Genomic DNA, 21,810 nt, shown 5'->3' with positions numbered 1-21,810 from the left:
ATTTTTCTTTTGTTTCCTTCACTGCTTGCTCAATATACAGATTGAATAACATCGGGGAGAGGCTACAACCCTGTCTCACTCCTTTCCCAACCACTGCTTCCCTTTCATGCCCCTCGACTCTTATAACTGCCATCTGGTTCCTATACAAATTGTAAATAGCTTTTTGCTCCCTGTATTTTACCCCTGACACCTTCAGAATTTGAAAGAGAGTATTCCAGTCAACATTGTCAAAAGCTTTCTCTAAGTCTACAAATGCTAGAAGCGTAGGTTTGCCTTTCCTTAATGTAGCTTCTAAAATAAGTCGTAGGGTCAGTATTGCCTCAAGTGTTCCAACATTTCTACGGAATCCAAACTGATCTTCCCCGAGGTCGGCTTCTACTAGTTTTTCCATTCACCTGTAAAGAATTTGTGTTGATATTTTGCAGCCGTGACTTATTAAACTGATAGTTCAGTAATTTTCATATCTGTCAATGCCTGCTTTCTTTGGGATTGGAATTATTATATTCTTCTTGAAGTCTGAGGGTATTTCGCCTGTCTCATGCATCTTGCTCACCAGATGGTAGAGTTTTGTCAGGACTGGCTCTCCCAAGGCTGTCCGTAGTTCTAATGGAATGTTATCTACTCCCAGGGCTATGTTTCGACTCACGTCTTTCAGTGCTCTGTCAAACTCTGCACACAGTATCATATCTCCCATTTCATCTTCATCTACATCCCCTTCCATTTCCATAATATTGTCCTCAAGTACATCGCCCTTGTATAGACCCTCTATATACTCCTTCCAACTTTCTGCTTTCCCTTCTTTGCTTAGAACTGGGTTTCCATCTGAGCTCTTGATATTCATACAAGTGGTTCTCTTTTCTCCAAAGGTCTCTTTAATTTTCCTGTAGGCAGTATCTATCTTACCCCTAGTGAGATAAGTCTCTACATCCTTACATTTGTCCTCTAGCCATCCCTGCTTAGCCATTTTGCACTTCCTGTCGATCTCATTTTTGAGACGTTTGTATTCCTTTTTGCCTGCTTCATTTACTGCATTTTTATATTTTCTCCTTTCATCAATTAAATTCAATATTTCTTCTGTTACCCAAGGATTTCTACTAGCCCTCGTCTTTTTACCTACTTGATCCTCTGCTGCCTTCACTACTTCATCCCTCAAAGCTACCCATTCTTCTTCTACTGTATTTCTTTCCCCCATTCCTGTCAATTGTTCCCGTATGTTCTCCCTGAAACTCTCTACAACCTCTGGTTCCTTCAGTTTATCCAGGTCTCATCTCCTTAAATTCCCACCTTTTTGCAGTTTCTTCAGTTTTAATCTACAGTTCCTAACCAATAGATTGTGGTCAGAGTCCACATATGCCCCTGGAAATGTCTTACAATTTAAAACCTGGTTCCTAAATCTCTGTCTTACCATTATGTAATCTATCTGATACCTTTTAGTGTCTCCAGGATTCTTCCATGTATACAACCTTCTTTTATGATTCTCGAACTAAGTGTTAGCTATGATTAAGCTGTGCTCTGTGCAAAATTCTACCGGACGGCTTCCTCTTTCATTTCTTAGCCCCAATCCATATTCACCTACTACGTTTCCTTCTCTCCCTTTTCCTACTACCGAATTCCAGTCACCCATGACCATTAAATTTTCGTCTCCCTTCACTATCTGAATAATTTCTTTTATTTCATCATACATTTCTTCAATTTCTTCGTCATCTGCAGAGCTAGTTGGCATATAAACTTGTACTACTGTAGTAGGCGTGGGCTTTGTGTCTATCTTGGCCACAATAAGGCATTCACTATGCTGTTTGTAGTAGCTTACCCGCACTCTTTTTTTTTTTTTTTTTTTTTTTTATTCATTATTAAACCTACTCCTGCATTATCCCTATTTGATTTTGTATTTATAACTCTGTATTCGCCTGACCAGAAGTCTTGTTCCTCCTGCCACCGAACTTCACTAATTCCCACTATATCCAACTTTAACCAATCCATTTCCCTTTTTAAATTTTCTAACCTACCTGCCCGATTAAGGGATCTGACATTCCACGCTCCACTCCGTAGAATGCCAGTTTTCTTTCTCCTGATAACAACGTCCTCTTGAGTAGTCCCCACCTGGAGATCCGAATGGGGGACTATTTTACCTCCGGAATATTTTACCCAAGAGGACATCGTCATCATCATCATTTAACCATACAGTAAAGCTGCATGCCCTCGGGAAAAATTACAGCTGTAGTTTCTCCTTGCTTTCAGCTGTTCACAGTACCAGCACAGCAAGGCCGTTTTGGTTGGTGTTACAAGGCCAGATCAGTCAATCATCCAAACTGTTGCCCTTGCAACTACTGAAAAGGCTGCTGCCCCTCTTCAGGAACCACACGTTTGTCTGGCCTCTCAACAGATACCCCTCCGTTGTGGCTGTACCTATGGTACGGTTATCTGTATCGCTGAGGCACACAAGCCTCCCCACCAACGGCAAGGTCCATGGTTCATGGGGGGGTGGGGTTACACTCAATTACTCCTCTGGTAAGTCCAAGAAATTAAATGGTAATGAGTGCTGGACTTTTAAATGTACTACATCAGCCAACCATAAAAATTCTTTGCAATTACTAAAGAGGACAACTGGTGTACTTCATGAGCAATGGTCAAGAACAGAATGAACTGTTGAGGTGACATTACTCAAGTTTTTATTGTCCACTAAGGGACACCATCAAGTTTTCATTGTCTACTAAGGGACACCAAGTTTTCATTGTCCACTAAGGGACACCAAGTTTTCATTGTCCACTAAGGGACACCAAGTTTTCATTGTCCACTAAGGGACACCAAGTTTTCATTGTCCACTAAGGGACACCACCTTACCAAAGGCATCTTCAGTGTTGGGCAACAAAGCTTGTGTGTTATTCAGAAGCTGCGTGTAAGTTGACAATAGTATGGCTACTGGTAGGGTCACCCTTGCTAGGGTGGCCTCAACTGAAGAGCCACATGAAGTGTATCCTACAACACATGACAAGGGAAGGCTTTATACACTTTGTTATCAACACTTTATGGGAAGCTATCCCAGAAATGAAAGCCTGGTCATTCATTTTTTAGTTTGAGCACAGGGTTCATACACCTTTCTCGTAAAATGTCCACTGTCGTGAATACTTTAACGAGGAAAGTCAGACTGTCCTTACATAGACTATCCGTGGCAATGAAGAGAAATATGAACTTAACTATGCTTAAATTTGGTATATGGAATGATTGTACCTCATTGCAGACAAAAGCTATGGACAGTATTGGTACAAGGATGCTGAACAAGAGTTATTGTAGCTCAGGAAATGGAGAGATACATAAGCAGAAATTCTACCTACATTAATCATGGAAGGAGGGGAGAGAAGGAAGCATAGATTAAGGTTTAAAGAGCCCAAAGCATGCTTCGACCTGTTATTGCTTTTACTACAAATAATGAAAGCATACGTACTTTATGTATCAAAAGGAAACTGATATGACATTCATAAACATACATTATCTGATCAAAACTATCAGGGCACTTATTAGTGGACCTTAACATGGGGTCTGTCCACCCTATGCCTTCGTATCAGCTTGAGGAGGGACTTTCAATGACTTATTTGAATGTATGTGGAGGAATGACAGCCTATTCTTCCTCAAGAGTCAAAACCACAAAGTCGGGACACCACAGTCTGGAGTGAAGCCAATGTTATAAGCTCATTCCAAAGGTTTTCCATTGAGCTCAGCTTGGAACTTGGGGCAGGCCAGCCCCTTTTTGGAATGTTACTGTCCACAAACCATTGACTCTCAACTGCTGCTTTATGACAGGATGCATTTTCATGCAAATACAATGAACTGTTTGTCTACAATATGCAGTACACAATGCTGTAAAATGCAATAAGGGGACCATACCCTAACCACAAAAATACCCCATGGCATAGCACCATCTCCTACATACTTCATACTTCATTGTTGGCACTACACATTATGGCAGGTAATGTTCTACAGACATTTGTCACACCCAAACCCTTTCATTGGACTGCCACAAAATATAACGTGATTCATCACTCGAAATTGCTGGTTTCCAGTCGTCCACTGTCCAGTGGCATCACTCTTTACACCACCTCAAGAGTCACTTAGCAATGAACACAGATATGTACCCATTTTTTAGCTCCCCGTGCACGGTCATTGTGGTAGCAGGACTACTGGCAGCACTTTGGAACTCATGAAACATTCCTCCTGCTGATTTAATGTGATTTTTTACAAACACCCTTTGGAATATATAATTGCCCCTGTCCCTCAGCATATGAAGTCTGCCTGGTCTTTGTTTAACTGTGATTGTTCCTTCGCATTTCCACTTCATAATTACATCACCAACAGTTAACTTGGCCAGCTTTAGAAGAGATGAAATGTCCATCATCAATTTGCTAATCAGGTGACATCCAATCACTAGTTCACGTCATCTAATCGATCTATTCTGCTGTCCCTGCTTCTCTACTGGCAACACAATACTCCCCTCCTCCTTTTATACTGGTAGGTCCTTCTCTTGTACTTCTAACGGTCGATTTCACATTACATAGGGATGCCCAGATACTTTCTGATCAAATAGTGTATATTCTCCAATAGAAGAATCACGTGATGTGACAGATTGTTTTTATGATCATCTGCAGATGGTAGGTGGTCTGTGATAAACTAGATACGACCTCAAACAGTCCTTTGTCATTATAATGCCAACTGAGCAAGAAAGAGGATTTCAACAGTGTGTCTGGTAAGGTAAATGTGCATGATGAAACTAACAGTTATGGTCTGAGAATTACACAGTTCACTGCCAAAAAGATTTCAAGGCAGAAAGTACCAGTTTACCCAACGATGAATGTCTGCAAAAAGACCTGTAACAATCTGGACTGGATAAAGTAAGACAAATAGATCATGTACTGGTATCAAAAAGATGGATGTCTTGTACGGGAATTGTGTGCACTGTCTTGGGAGTTAATCATTAGAAACTTATCGTGGTTGCAAAGGGAAACAGCACAAAAATAAAGGCATGGAAAATACAACAGCTGAAAGACAGGTCTATAGTTTAAGAGTACCTCTTACGGAGGACTGTAGAGACTATATCAAGAGAGAATGGAACTTTGTTAAAAATGCTGTTCTGGTAATGGCATATGAAATACTGGGCTTATCAAGGAGAGTTACAAATGAAGACTTGTATGATGCTGGGTGTGGAACAGAAAAACATAGCAAAATTGAAATGCTTATGACAAAATACAAGATCTAATCAGGTAGTATACAAAGCAAGGGAAGGTACGCAATATAAGTATGTACATATGGAAAATAGAAAAGCCACAGGGAGAAAGAGAGAGGGAAAAACATTTAGCCTACCATAGGAACAAAAGAAGAACCCAAAAATACAGACACGAAATAACAGCATTTAATCACAAAAAGGAAAATTTGATTAAAAATAAACAAAATAGTCTGAACATATGGATAAAGTATTTTAGTAGAGTTTTGAAAGCAATTACACTGCAAGTGAGTAGCTACCCTATTACACCACAAGCCAAAAGATGGAGGAGCCCCCATCTTAGCAGAAGTACTGAAGGTAGTGAGCTGTCTGCAAATTACAAAGCAATGTGAAATGATGAAATAACTGTTTAAAAGAAGGCATAACCACTGTCCAAAGGTGTATCCATAAAATTAGCACAGAAGAAACCCAGAAGAGTGAACTTTAGGTATGATTCAACAAACACTTAAGAATGCTGCAAGACAAGTTCGTGTGTTGTTGTTGTTAATGATGATGATGATGATGGTCTCAGAGCTCTCAAAAGCATGGTTCTCAGCACTCTTGCAGAATATTGACTAAACACTAGTGAGAATAAAGCTTTTCCTTGTAAGCAATCTTGTTGGGACAAAGGCCCATGGACACACATGAGATGCTTGAAAGATTGTCTGGCAATGGTTGCTTAACGACATACTGCAATGGAAAATAAAAATCATCCATGAGAGTGTGTATGTCTAAATGCATGTTAAAGCCCTTCCCTCACACTTAAACAAAACTATAATATAGTCATTACATAAAATACTAAATAAATTGAGAACTAGCCACAGAACCTACTCAACATTTTTCCCTAGAAAATGTAGCTGGCTGAGCACAAATAAAAACAGCAAAAGTACCAGCTACTGTTTTCAAACAATGAAAAAATTCATGTACGACAATACTTGTTTTGTCTCTTCTGTCTGTATCTTGTTTTTATGGCTGCACTGTGGTTTTAATTGTTATTGTGATACGAAATAAATTGATGTTACTTATCTAAATTCCTGGTAATTTCTAGCATTAACAACAGGTTATGGACACAAGTTCTAGGTTTTACAGTACAACAAATAAAGGTGGAAAAAGGTTGGTTGGTTGGTTTAAAGGCAGAAGAAGGGACCAAACTACGAGGTCATCGGCCCCTTGTTCCTAATAAAACAATGCCACAAGTGTGAGAATAAAATGGACGAAACATATAACATAAAACGGAAAGAAAGGAAAAGCCACAAGAACGAAGGGAAGGTAACGAACACTAAAAGGAACGAAAGAGGACAAGAAAACAACAGAGAGACACTAGAAACAGAAGAGAGCAAAACATGAAAGCAGATTACAGTGGCTGGCCAACCACGAGAATAAAGAGGAAGAGCCAGGCCACTCTGCAACACATTAAAACCTCCACCCAAAAAGCACTAGGGTGGAGGACACAGAGGGACAAAGAACACGCGCTAAAACCTACATGGAAGTATAAAACCCACTCTCACAGGTAAAACGTAAAACTACAGCTGCTGTGGAGGCATTTTCGCCCAACACCAAAGGCAGGGTGCTGGGAAAGTTAAAAGTCTGCCGCAGAGCAGCTAAAAGTGGGCAGACCAGCAAGAGGTGGACAATTGTCATTTGAGAGCCACAGCGACACTGACGTGGGTCCTCGTGACGGAATAGGTAACCATGTGTTAGCCACATATGTCCAATGCGGAGCCGGCAGAGGACAACTGATTCCCCGCAAGCGGCCTGCATGGAAGACTTCCACACATTCATAGTCTCCTTAATGACACGCAGTTTGTTGTGCGTGCTGTTATGCCATTCCATCTCCCAAAGCCGGAAAACCATGCGGTGTAAGACAGACCACAGGTCGGCTTCAGAGATGCCGACCTCCAGAAGCGGTTTCCGCATCGCCTGTTTGGCCAGCCCATTGGAAATTTTGTTGCCGAGGATTTTGACCTGTCCTGGGGTCCACAAAGACACCACGGAACGGTGGGACTGTTCCAGGGCATAGATGGACTCCTGAATGGACACTACCAGAGGGTGGCGAGGGTAGCACTGGTTGATAGCTTGTAGGCTGCTCAATGAATCAGTACACAGGAGAAATGACTCGCCAACGCATGAGTGGATGAACTCAAGAGCATGAGATATGGCCGCCAGCTCTGCAGTGAAAACACTGCAGCCATCTGGCAAGGAGTGCTGTTCAGTATGTCCTCTATGAACATACACGAAGCCTACGTGACCATCAGCCACTGAGCCATCGGTGTAAACTGCTTCAGAGCCCCGGAACACGTCAAGAATCGAGAGGAAGTGACAGCGGAGAGCAGAGGGGTTAACGGATTCCTTAGGGCCATGCAAAAGGTCCAGACAGAGCTGCAGCGAAGGTGTACACCATGGACGCGTAAATGAATGGCCTGCAAGTAGACGTGGTAAAGGGAACGACTCCAGTTTGGAGAGAAGGGACTGCATGCCAACTGCAATTGTTAGCCCCGATCTGGGCCGCCAATGTGGGAGATGAAACGGCGCGGGTGGGAAAAGGAGGCGGTAATTTGGATGCTCAGAGGAACTACGAATGTGTGCTGCGTAACTGGTGAGCAGTTTCGCATGTCTCATCTGCAGTGGAGGGGCACAGCCTCCACCAGTACGCTGGTCACTGGACTCGTGCTAAAAGCTCCTGTCGCTAATCGAACCCCACAGTGGTGCACAAGGTCGAGTAAATGCAATGCTGAAGGCACTGCCGAACCATAAACCACACTCCCATAGTCAATTCGGGATTGGACAAGGGCTCTGTAGAGCTGCAGCAGCGTACAACGATCTGCACCCCAATTGGTGTTGCTCAGGCAACGGAGGGCATTGAGGTGCGGCCAGAACTTCTGCTTAAGCTGACGAAGACAAGGGTGCCAAGTCAATCGAGCTTTGAAAACCAGTCCTAGGAACTGATATGTCTCCACTACAGTGAGTGGATCATCATTAAGGTAAAGTGCGGGTTCCGGATGAACGGTACAACGCCAACAGAAGTGCATGACACATGACTTTGCGGCTGAAAACTGGAAGCCATGGGCTAGAGCCCATGACTGCGCCTTGTGGATACCTCCCTGGAGGCGCTGCTCAGCGACTACAGTACTGGAGCAGCAGTACGAAATGCAGAAGTCGTCTGCATACAGAGAAGGTGAAACGGAGGGCCCCGACAGCTGCTGCTAGACCGTTAATGGCCACCAAAAATACAGAGACAGTCAATACAGAGCCCTGCAGGACTCCATTCTCCTGGATATGGATGGAGCTAAAGGAGTCACCAACTTGGACACGGAAAGTATGGAGCAACAGGTACTTTTGGATAAAAATCGGGAGTCTTCCCCAGAGACCCCACTCATACAATGTGGCAAGGATATGATGTCACCAAGTCATGTAGTATGCTTTACGTAAGTCAAAAAAGACGGCAATCAGGTGTTGCCGTCTGGAAAAGGCTGTTCGGATGGCAGACTCGATGGACACAAGATTATCAGTGGTAGAGCGACCATGGCAGAAGCAGCCCTGACATGGAGCCAACAAGCCACGTGACTCCAGGACCCAACCCAACCGCCGACATACCATATGTTCCAGCAGCTTACAAAGAACGTTGGTGAGACTCGTGGGATAATAGCTATCCACATCAAGCGGGTTTTTAGTGGGTATGAGCACCAGAATAATGGTGTTCTCCAGCCATTGCGATGGAAAGACGCCATCACACCAGAGCCAGTTGAAGATGACAAGAAGATGTCACTTGTAGTCAGATAATAGATGTTTAATCATCTGGCTGTGGATGAGATCAGGACCAGGAGCTGTGTCGGAGCAATGTGCAAGGGCACTGAGGGGCTCCCACTCTGTAAATGGGGCGCTATAGAATTCACTGCAGCATGTAGTGAATGAGATGACGTTCCCTTCCAGCCGCCATTTGAGTGTGCAAAAGGCTGGGGGCGGGGGGGGGGCGTGTCATTCCATTCTCCAACGCAGAGGCTCGAGCAAAGTACTCAGCAATCACATTTGCGTCGGTACATAACTCGCCATTTATGGTAACATCGGGGACAGCTGTTGAGGCCTGGTGCCTGAAAAGACCTTTGATCTTTTCCCAGACTTCGGAAGGCAACGTGTGGCACCCAATGGTGGAGATGTATTTCTCCCAACACTACTAATTCCATTGTTTGATAAGGTAGCGAACACAGGCACGGAGCCGTTTAAAGGCTATGAGGTGCTCCAGGGAAGGGTGCCACTTATACCACTGTAGAGCTTGCCAAGCTCCTTAATTGCTTCAGCGACTTCCGGCGACCACCAAGGGACTGCCTTCCGCCTCAGGCACCATAAAGAGCAAGGGGTCGCATTTTCTGCCACAGAAACAATTGCCCTAGTCACCTGCTCAACCATCACAACGATGTTACCGTGTGGGGGAGATTCAGCGGTGGAAGCAGAGGTGAAAGTTCCTCAGTCCACCTTGTTCAAAGCCCATCTGAGCAGGCGTCCATGTGCCTGACACTGGGGCAGTGACAGGAAGATGGGGAAGTGGTCACTACCACACAGGTCGTCATGTGCTCTCCAGTGGATAGATGGGAGAAGTCCTGGGCTGCAAAATGATAAATCAATGGGCAAGTAATTACCATGAGCCACACTGAAATGTGTGGCGGCCCCAGTATTTAAGAGGCAAAGGTCGAATTGCGACAATAAAGTTTCAAAGTCTCTGCCTCGGCCAGTAAGCCTGGTACCACCTCACAAGGGGTTATGGGCATTAAAATCTCCCAGAAGCAGGAAAGGTTTAGGGAGTTGATCAATCAGTGCAGCTAATACATTCAGGGGTACTGCACGATCTGGAGGAAGATATACATTGCACACAGTTATTTCCTGCGTCGTCCTTACTCTGACAGTCACAGCTTCAAGAGAGGTTTGAAGTGTCACATGTTCACTACAGACCGAGACCTGACACTCGTTTATAGTCGCTACAGTTCCTGTAATATCCCTTATAGCCGCGGAGGGCAGGGGTCCGCATTGCTAGGAACCAGGTTTCCTGGAGGCCAATGCAGATAGCAGGTGTAGAGCTTAACAGTTGTCATAGCTCGGCCAGGCGGTGGAAAAAACCGCCGCAATTCCACTGGTGGATGACATCGTGAGACTATGAAGGCATGGAACATTCAATGAGGCAGTTTACGCCTCAGAGTCACCTGCTGCCACAGATTTATGCCTGAGCAGTCTAAATCCATTGTGTCAGAGTCTGGCGAGATCTAGGTCCTCAGCAGATGCCAAAATCTCCACCCCATCCTCAGCCACAGAGCTTGTCGGTAGTGGCGGTGTGGATGCCACCGCAATTTCCTTGGTCTTAGGGGTTTTCTTTTTGGATTTTTCTCGCTGCTCCTTGGGTTTCCCTGGCTGGGAGGACTTCACTGGCTTAGTTTCTGGGACTTATATCAAGAAAGACTCTGACTATAAAGTTTACACCAAATGACAATATTTTTGAAAGTAATTATTTTAAGTATGATAAGTTAATACATGATTTGTAAGCATTGAGTGCTAATACTGAAGAAACTGATATAGTGTGCAATTAGTTACAAACAATGCCTCCAGAATACAAAGTTGTTGGTACTGTTCTGGAAAACTTGTCAAGTGATCAATTGAAACTAAGCTTCATAAAGGGTAGTCTAGTACACTAGTTGATTGGTTGGTTCATTGGTGGAAGGGCAAGGGGGGTGGAGGGGGGGAGGGAAGGGGTAAGGGACCAAATAACAAGGTCATCAGTCCCTCGATCCAAGAGCGGTGCATCGGAGGTAGTGACGTCCACTGAGAATGTTTTCTGATCTAATCGGGGGAATCATAACAGTAAAAGCGAAAAGGTTCAAACTGTAATGGACATCTTTTGCACCATCAATAATACGAGCTAGATGAAGGAAACAGGGAAGTCAGCAGGTGGGCAGCCTCAGGGCTCTGCATGCAACAAGAAACATTCCACCCACAGCTGTCCCACTCCTGATCCATTATATTCAAGACAGCCGACTACGCAACAAAGTGCAACACTCCGAATAGAAAATTGGGTGAATCAGAAAGCACGCAAACCAATTCTAAAAGTGATTACAACAGAGTAAAAGAGGGATGAGAGAGTATCCTGGTCGAGGAGATAGGGCCGGGGATCCCCCAGACCTAGCATATAGTGGGAGACGTGATGTCCTGTCCTGTCCTGTCCTGTCCTGTCCTGTCCTGTCCTGTCCCGTCCCGTCCCATCATGCTCTGCTCCAGAGGTAAATTAAAACCTAATAACTGAGAATAAAAACCACTTTCAAGGAGAACTGAGTACCTGTTCAACCACCAACATCAGAGGCAATGAGTCTGGAAGGCCATACTTAGCATGGAGGTCCAAAAGGAGCAGGCATTCCACCAAGATATGAGCTATTGTCTGTAAGGCTTCACAACCATGATGTGAGGGGGTGGCTCATTACACAAAAGACAACTACACGTTAAACTTGGTATGACTGTTGTGGAGATGACAGAGGACTGTGGATTCCTTCAAGGAGCAGTGGAATGAAGAGTGCCACACTTGCAGTAGCCCATCAGATGTTATTCAATTTCCAAGCAAGCAGAGACCTCATGTGAACCCAAGAATCGACACATGGGGTTGGCACAGCAAACAGGGAGCAAGTAAGTGCTCCTCTAGCCAAATGGTAGACCAGTTCATTGCCCAGGATACCCACATGACTTGGGACCCACAGATAGACAATTGAACAGGCAGTGCAATGAAGGTCAGCAAGGAGGTCATCAATAGGAAAGACCACAGGGTGGCAATAATAGCATCGGTCAATAGTCTGGAGACTGCTCACTGAGTCAGTACACAAAAACATTGTCAATGGAGGCACATTTAATAAAATGTGCTGTCAGCTCTGTCATAAGCACACTACACGTTCCCGGCAATGCTCCATACCAGCTGAAGGTGTAAAAGCATATCCTATCTGATCCACAGTTTTAGAGCCATCAGTGTAAAAGATGGTAGCACTCTGCAACTCTTGAAGAAAAGGATATAATGGACACTGAAAGGTCTTGTGGATGACTGAGACTTTAGGACTTTGGAAGAGATCAGTGCTAATCTGTGGCCTGGGTACCCTCCAAAGGAGAGTACGCAAGATGGAGATCTTAAACAGGGAAGCGAGGCACATTCCAATTCGTAGTACCACCAGAGGACGGGAATCAGCAGGATAACACTCCTCATACGTAAAAAGGAGTGGGATGGTCACAGTATTGTTGAACAGTGATTGCACAAAGACCAAGAGCTGGTACAGTCAAATCTGCAGAGGGAGGATTCCCACTTTGGTGACGTGACTGTCTACGGGACTAATCTGAAAGCAACACGTGGCCAGATGCACGCCACGACGGTGGACTGGGTCTAACAGTTTCAAAGCTGAGTGAACCGCTGAGCCATAAACCTGGCAACCATGGTCCAGTTGGAATGAAACTATGCTCCATAAATATGGATAACAGTAGCGTGCTCTGCATTCCAAGATGTGTTGGCAAGGAAGCAGAGAGCTTTAAGCTTCTGCGTTCAGCTTGTCTTCATGTGGCAAATATGAGGCAGCCAAGTCAGCCTTTTATCAAAAAGGGGCCCCAAGAAACGTCTAGGTGCTGTGTACCTAAGCAAGGTTCTGGATAAGGATGGACCATATTATGACAGCAGAAATGCAAGACCTGCATTTTTGTATGAGAGAATTAGAAACCATGGGAAAGAGCCCATGCAGAGGCCCACCACTTGACACCTTGGAAGATGGCATTCAGCAGAGGCGACTGAGCTGGAGCTGTACCAAATGCAAAATTTGATGGCATACAATGCAGGGGTGCCCGATGGCCCATCATAGGTCACTAGCCAATTGATGGTGATGAGGAGGAGAGTGATACTCAACACAGAGCCCTACAGATGCCATTCTCTTGGACTTGTGGGGAGCTGAGTAAACTGCCAACTCTAACCTGCAACAAGCAGTGGGATAACAACTTACAAATAAAAAAATCAGCAGAGGGCTACAAAAGCCCCAGTCATGGGAGGATGAGTAAAATGTAATGGTGCCAAGCGGTGTCATACACCTTCTGCAGGTCAAAAAAGATTCCCGTTTCTCATGTAAGCAGATGGTTGGTTGTGGATTGTCCCTCCCAGTAACCTCACTGATAGGGGGAAAAGGCCCTGACATTTGAGAATCCAGCACAACGTTTGGGTAACCATACTTTCAAGTAGCTTACAGAGTATGTTGGTTGGTCTAATCACCCAGTAAATGTCCAGAGACATTGCGTTCTTGCCTGGCTTAAGGACTGGAACAACTATGCTATCTTGTCTTTGCAAGGCGAAGATGTCTTGGAGCCAAAGACAGTTGAAGACCCTGAGGAGGTGTTGGATCATCTGATTATGAACTGAATCAAGGCCTGGAGCTGTCTCATCGGATGAGGCAAGAGCCTGAAGTAGTCCCAGTCAGTGAAGGATTCATTACAGGACTCAGCTTGGCAGGGAGTAAAGACTAAGAGGATATCTTCAACTTCTTGTTTCTGCAGTAGAAAGGTAGCGGGATATGAAGAGGATGCTGATGCTGTAGCAAGGTGTTCTGCAAGAATTGATGAGTCCATACAAAGAGCACTCTTTAGGATAGGCTCTGGAACAGCTGTTTATCATTGGAGGCCCATAATACTACGGAGCTTAGCCCACACATGAGATGAAGAGGCATACATCCCCAGGGAGGAGACATAGTACTCTTACCATTGCTTCTTACACTGTGTTTGATTAGATAGTGAGTCTTAGCAAGAAGTTGCTTAAAAGTGTTCAGGTTGGTCTGTAAGGGATGTCACAGCAACTGTTGATTTTGGTCCATCACAGAACTAGTCAATGATGGGGTGGGAGTGGGGGCGGGGATGGAACCTGTAGAAAGAGGAATAGCAATTCCAGATGTGTGGATGATTGTATCCGAGGCACCTTGCACAACCTCATTAATAAAATCTGACAGAGAGGCAGTGAATATAACAGCATAGTCATACAAAGGCCAGTTGGCTCTGTGAAGTGTGCAGTGTGGTAGCTGATTTGTCCAGCGGTGGCAAGTAAATGACAGTATCACCATAAAGTGGTCACTGTCACTAAGGTCATCATGTACTGACCAACGTAGTGAAGCCACAAGGTTAGGGAAAGACATCATTCAATTGATAGCTGAAATAGCCTTTGGCAGCACTGAAGTAGATAGGAGAAGGCTAGAAGGCTCCTACCACCTGAAGTGGTGTGCACACTGAAGTCTGCAAGCAGGAGAAAAGGGGGAGGGGGGGGGGGGGAGGTTGTTTGATTAATGTGGTCACTTCAACAGAAGTAAAAGGTCTGTCTGGAGCCACATAAACATTGCAAATTGTGACTCTGAAGTCATTTGCACCTGTATCATTACTGCTTCAAACAAGTTCAAAAGGGGGATGCCATCTGTACGTACCAATGTAAAGGCCCCTCCAGATGCCCTCTCAGGACCAGCACTGTTCCGACAGAATGCACAATATCTATGGAGCATTGGAGAAGTGAAGTGCATTTCTGGAGAGCAACGTAAACTGTGGAAGAGGAGGAAATAAGGTGCTGCAGTTCCGACAGTTGACAGAAGTACTCATTACAGTTCCACTGAATGATCACGTGACTGATGGCCAGGTTAGTCATTAAGGAGCTAGGAGGACTGGCCATGCCACAGGATCACTGCCTGTCAACAGAGGGGCTGGAACCACTTTCACAAAATTCACAAACACTGGCTCAGATTCCAACTGCGTGGGGTGTGTGACGCCTCCAGGGACATCAGAGGAGCCTTGTCCCGAATCTTCTTCTTCTTTTCTTCCTTTGTAACCTTTGTTGGGCAAGATGTGTTCAAGGGGCTATCCATGTAGAGGGAGGGACATATGAAGAGCAGACAGCCCAGGGAACCAGCGGCCATGGCTCCTTCAGCCACTCTTTGGCGTCATTAGTAGGCACAAAAGAACAACACATTCCAACAAGGTACAGGAAGTGGTTCCCAGAGAAGGTACCACAGGAACCAAAGTAGAGGGAGTAGTGGGAGATCTGGTTTGGGGAAGTCTGGGGGGGAGGGGGGGGGGGTTATGGTCATAATATTAGCATTACTGATTATCATATCTTCTGGGTTTAGGCTTCATATTTTTTTCCCTGTCTCAGTACATACGAGGCAATCAATAGATTTGGACAGCTGGATCTTCTATTCTTTCTTAACAAATGGGCAAACTGACAAACGTGTAGTGGCACCATCGTTTAGGATAGGGAAAGTTAGTTTTGTGCAATATTCTGAGCACAAGTTACAGCCAGGTGCAGGCCGGATTGCAGTGATTTACGCATACCAACAGTTGCGAAGTAGAATAGAGGCCACAGGGCCATCAAATTGCTGTAAGTGTATACGTAGCGGTTTTGCATGTCACAAATCAGAGGCAGAAGGGGCCCACTGGCCAACCTAGCATGTTATGAGTACGTGACGTGAAGCGGCGCGTATGGCAGAACAGAGGCACACAGCCGCGTATAAATCGGTGCAGGTTTCTAACGAGATTGATTCAAGTGTGGCAGCTCTCCTGGACGGCAGGGCTTGTCACACCACCAGCTACACCAGATGGGGGCACCAGCGCTCCAGTCTTTTAAGTATTAGACATTTTCTTACCTTATTGTGTTTTTAAGTATGGCTCATGGCAGGCCATTTTCGATGTTTTGCACAGGCATATTATTATTTTTTTGTCAGAATAACTGTTATACGAAGAAGCACAACATAATAATTCTAAAAGCAACAAAATGTCATTAAATTGTCTTCACTGACAGCACTTGGCTCACAGCAAGATCAAAGGAAATATTGAGTGACAACCAAGTCTCAAGGTATGTATGATGCAACCAAAGCTTGATTTAAATTATTTGTTTCAGATGCGGGAAACTGGGTCATATTAGGGAACAATACAAAGTTGAATTGTCACAAAACTGAGTGAGGTGGCGCAGTGGTTAGACACTTGACTCGCATTCGGGAGGACGACGGTTCAATCCCGTGTCCGGCCATCCTGATTTAGGTTTTCCGTGATTTCCCTAAATCGCTCCAGGCAAATGCCGGGATGGTTCCTTTCAAAGGGCAAGGCCGACTTCCTTCCCCGTCCTTCCCTAATCCGATGAGACCGATGACCTCGCTGTCTGGTCTCCTTCCCCGAAACAACCAACCAACCAATTGTCACAAAGCATAAAAGTATAAATTCTGCAAAACTAGTGAAAAATGTGCAAGAAATAGATGGCAGTTAAAATAATTTTTCTTTCTCAATTGCTACTGGAAACTTTCCACATGGCAAGGTCGACTGGTTTCTAGACACAGGGGGAGGGGGGAGCAACAGAATATTTAATTAATGAATCTGTTCCTTTGGAGAATGTGAGGGAACTAGAAAATCCAAAAAGAATAAGGGTTGCCAAACAGATACATTTTTCTTTACCAGAAATGCTGGAGAAGTTGATGCTGAAAGCATTTTTTGAGGAGAGAAATAAATATAAGATGTGCATGTAGTATAAGGTTTATTAAGTAACATATTGTCAGTGTTTAATCTAGAAATGACTGGATACTGCATTACTTCTGAAAATTCTGTATGTTCAAACTGAACTGTGGAAGCACTGTAGCTCATACAGAAAAGATTCTGGCATGTATATCCTCTCGTTCAAATGTACTAAGAGTTCTATCACACACAAAAGATCCAGGTGTGCATACCCTTTCATTCATATGTATTAAGAGTTCTATTCTAAAAGTGTCTGTGTTTCAAACAGTGATGTAGACTTGTGGCATAAACATTTAGGATATCTGAACCTCGAAAATATGAAAAAACTTCATTATCTAGCCAAGGTATTGGTCAAAATAAACTTTTCTGAACTTGTAAATAAATATTTTACATACACAGAGGGTAAACCAACATGATTGTGTCATACACAGTCTCATGCTTGAGCCAAACAACTACTTGAACTGAAATGTAGAGATGTGCTTGGTCCTATAAATGCCTGTGTCTTTTGATGGAAAGAAATATACAGTGACTTTCACTGATGATCATACTCACTTTATAGCAGCTTATACTCTTCAATCGAAGACTGAAGTGTTTGTTTATTTCACAGTATACTATGGAATCGCTACTGATCATTTCAACATTAAAATCAGAAGATCGGAAGTGCCAATGGCCGTGAGTACATTTCTTTGATGAAATGGGAGTACACTTCAAGTTTATAACAAGGTACACACCTCAGCAAAATTGATTGGTAAAACTACTAAATCAGACATCATTGAAAAGGTTCATTGTATGATTCTTGGATGCAAACTTGGGAAGAAGTTTTGGTCATAAGTGGTATTGGCAGCTATTTTTTTTATTGTTAATTGTAGTCATACTTCAGTTTTCAATAGAGAAATCTCAGCAATGCTATGGTCTGGAAGAAAGCCAAATTTGAAGAAAATACTTATATTCGGATGTGTTGCATACTTGCACATTCCAAAGGAACTACTGACAACTACATTTTACTGCAGGTCATTAAAATGGTTCACGACTGGATATTGGCCCAATGGTTACAGATTATGATGCCCCAAAGAACACAAGATTGTGTTTGGAAGAGTTGTAATTTTTTGAGAAGACGAGTTTCTATTCGAAAGTGAAAGTAGCGATGATAGGATCTTGAAGGCAACTGTTCAAATGGACAATATAACGCAGAACATAACAGAAGATCAAGGGCATCATCAGAATGAAATTAACTCAGAGGAAACTGAACAAACTGTTGAAGATAAATCGAAGCCTGTGCCTTCAGAAAAAAACTATGGAAGCAGAGCCTCTATGGAAAAACAATACAATAACAAGAAAATCTAGATCCTAGACACTTGGAGGATTAGCCTTGAATGCACAAGCTGTGAATAGTTGGCATGACAAAGAAGAAAGGACAAAAGCAATATAGGGAGAATCGAATTCTCTGTCATCTAACGGAACAGACTTATTCATCACTTACAACAAATAAAACAATCATTGACAATAAGTGCATATTCAAAGTAAAATGAGACGCATCTGGAAATAATAAAAAGCATGAGGTACATTTAGTTATTGAAGGTGGTGTTTAAGTAAAATGATATGATTATGAGGAGACAAGTGCTCCTGTCGCTGAACTCTCAACACTGAGGACTTTTCTAAGTGTGGTGAATGGGCATGATTTGTTTTTGAAACAAACTGATGGACAATATGTATTCTTGCATGGAGAACTGAGTGAAAAAAAAATTGTATGAAAGTTCCTCAAGGTGGGAAATACGGAAGCGTCCGATCCCACCCGTCTGCTTTGACCCATGACGTCACGAATATGGCGGAAACAAAAACAAACACACACACTTTCCACAAAAAGCCTAATGACACTAACGGGACAAGCGCGGGAAATGGGGTGTTTTGGGTGGGGGGCAAACTAAATATAAACAAATTTAGACGCCTTGCGTAGCTACAACGTGTAAGTGAAGACAGCCATGCATGAATACCCACCCACACCTCCCCAGGGGTTGTAACCCCTGCAACCCATAGAAGATAAAGATGCTTCAGTAGCTGATTAGTGTTTTTTGTCTTTTTAAAAAAAAATCTCACGGGATAGAATGAACAGATCAGAAAGATAAATATAATAAACTAAAACAGAAATTCGAGGAAACATAATTAAAATAAGTAATAAGTGTTTTTAAATTTTAAAAAAATCTCACGAGATAGAACGAACAGATCAGGAAAATAAATAAAATAAGATAAAACGGAACTGGAGACAGCCACACTCAAACCAAACTCCGCGCCGTCATGACGTCACACACGACAACACCCTTACGTCACGGGTCAAAGCCGACGCGTTGGATCGGACGCTTCTGTCGACCCTCAAGGTGTAAAGATTAAGGTATGCAAATTCAGTAAGGCTTTATGTGGTCTGAAGCAGGCACCAAGGACTTTGAATTCTACATCTGGTAATTTTATGAAGGAATTCATGTTTCAATAAACTGAAGTCCATGGATATCCCCATGCTGAATACACTGATAATACTTTTTTTGCTACTGTTCATGGATGATATTCTAATTGTTTTGAATTGTAAAAGCAAAATCACACATGTTAAGAAGAAGTCAAAATTAGGACTTGAATTGTGAAAACTTTGAGACCTAGAACTATTCCTTGGACTAAATATACAGAAGACCAATGGTAAAATGCAATGCATTTATCTTGAAAACGTATTGAAAAGATTCAACAAGGAAGACTGTAAACCCTTTAAAACGTCAATGGAAGTCAAACTCAGTGAGGGTGCTTGTGGTGAAATGGTTGAAACTAGACCATACAGAGAATTAATAGGTTGCTTAATGTATGAAATGACAACTACAAGACCAAACACAAGTGCATCAGTTAAATATTTTAGTACACATGAAAATAAACCAACAGAATTCTACTGGAAAGGTTTGAAATGAATTCTTCGGTATATTAAAGGATCAGTTTATGTTGGTCTGTGTTAAAAAAGAGGAAATTCAAACGCTCTTCTCTGTTATGCTGATTCTGACTGGGGAAATGAAGATCTACAAGAGGATACGTGGTCCAGGTTTTCGGTAATGCTGTTTGTTGAACTGCAAACACACGGACATGTTTCCAGAATGAGATTTTCACTTTGCAGTGGAGTGTGCACTGATATGAAACTTCCTGGCAGATTAAAACTGTGTGCCGGACCGAGGCTCGAACTCGGGACCTTTGCCTTTCGTGGGCAAGTGTTCCACCATCTGAGCTACTCAAGCACGACTCGCGCCCCATCCTCACAGCTTCACTTCTGCCAGCACCTCGTCCCCTACCTTCCAAACTTTACATAAGCTCTCCTACTTTTTTAGGACTAAAGGCTGGTCTTACTTTTTTCCAAATATATAACGTTTTCCATCAACGAGCCTTAAAAATGGAAGATGTACAAGTTTCTTGCACTGTTATTCAACATGTTCACACTGTATGACATTTTTAGGATGGCAGGAGAGGTTTGCTGATGAATTCTGATGTTTTTCTGAATAGTTTACTCAACTTTACCTATACCTACCTCAGATACCCTGTTACAGCAGGAGTGTTATGTCAGTACAGTGAACTCCTCAACTGTATAGGCCTACATCTGGATTGAGACATGGTGACAAAGTATGTAGATATATTTTCATATATATGTTGGCATCCTACATTCAGGATTATCAACAACATTGTCAGTACTGAGGGGGTGTCCAAGGTGGACAAGAAGTCATCTATTCGTAAATGAAAACTGCAGAAGACTTTTACTTGGACACAGCTCTCATAAAACCAATAGCTCACTATTACTACTTCTTTGAAAGGCAAGTTGTCTCACAGATGGAAACTGTATACTTCCTAGATAATCATTATATGGTACAATATTTACAATACGGCTCTAAAATTCAGATTCACAATGAAAGTAATTAACTACCCCTTGAACAACGTGGAAGCAATCTACTGGTAAACTTCTAACACTGGGAAATTTCTAGTAGACTGCTATCCCTGCAACCATCATCAAATATTGCAAAAGTGCAGCAAGACATCAAGCTCCAATACTAAAATATAAATATGAACATCAAATAATACTCTACTTTGGCAACAGATAAAAGCCCAAATCAAACCTTGCTGATAATAATCAGTGCTAACCAGATAATGTGTTTAACAGAAAAGTGTTCTTTTGGTACATATGAATGCTTATGTACAAGCTCAGTATGTACAAGCATGATGGTATCACAGATTGTAATGCTGTCTATGTATATCCGAGGTGAGAAATAAAATGAGGCAACTACCGTGTGATTAATTACGCGACACGCGCTATATGACTTGTCCGCTCTATTTTATTCTAGGGAAATGTTATGACGAATTCCCACTGCCAAAAATATATTTCTGTTCTTGGAAACTGGCTGCTTTTTCCCCCTCTATGATACGCTCTCTGAAGGTTTCGCAGGTGCCAAAATGAATGGCGAGATATCCTAGTAGCATGAATGATCAATGCAATATCTTGTGTTGTTATTCAACATTTCTAATCAAACCTGAACTCCTAGACAGTTAAATGCCAGCCGTAAAAAACGGTTTGATATACATAAACAAATTACGATACCTCTGTCCGTTGTCTGCGGGGCATGTTCAAGGAGATAGCTTAGTCTTCGAATAATTTCCTCTCACATCTATTTCCTACCTATCTACAGACAATACAGTTTTTACGTTTAATTTGTTTCCATTCACAAAATTTCCATTAGTTCAACAAACAACTACTTATGCATCCCAAACATAAATTACATAAATCACACATTCCTGACGACTTTCTACTTCCAATAACCCGCACGTCACTCTCAGAATATTGTTGCCGGCAGCGCTCTTACAAATTCGTACATGACAACATTGTAATCTTTGGCTATGTTTTGACGTTTTGTATCGTAGTTTGTATCAATACAGAAAAGTTCAGATTAGTTTGGTAAGACAAAGGCGGAAAACTGGACAAATTTCTTTTGCGCAGCGACGTAGAATTAGTAATAAAATAGTAACAGTAA

The 21,810-nt window shown here is 42.9% G+C and overlaps 1 protein-coding gene across 2 annotated transcripts in view; it reads right to left on the bottom strand.

Moving 5' to 3' along the window:
- Positions 1-21,637, bottom strand: part of LOC124775044 (fatty-acid amide hydrolase 2-A) — a 181,228-nt gene extending 159,591 nt beyond the window's left edge. For both annotated transcript variants that reach the window (XR_007015588.1, XM_047249825.1), the window contains exon 1: positions 21,381-21,637. Coding sequence is in view for 1 of the 2 variants with exons in the window: in XM_047249825.1 (XP_047105781.1) it covers positions 21,381-21,404 (24 nt within the window). In the remaining variant the exon portion in view is untranslated. The remainder of the gene's footprint in view (positions 1-21,380) is intronic.
- Positions 21,638-21,810: the final 173 nt, after the last annotated feature.

This window comes from Schistocerca piceifrons, chromosome 2 (assembly GCF_021461385.2).
Source record: "Schistocerca piceifrons isolate TAMUIC-IGC-003096 chromosome 2, iqSchPice1.1, whole genome shotgun sequence".
NCBI lineage: Eukaryota > Metazoa > Arthropoda > Insecta > Orthoptera > Acrididae > Schistocerca > Schistocerca piceifrons.
The sequence above is the reverse complement of the archived record's forward strand: the minus strand, read 5'-3'. Positions and strand labels throughout refer to the sequence as shown.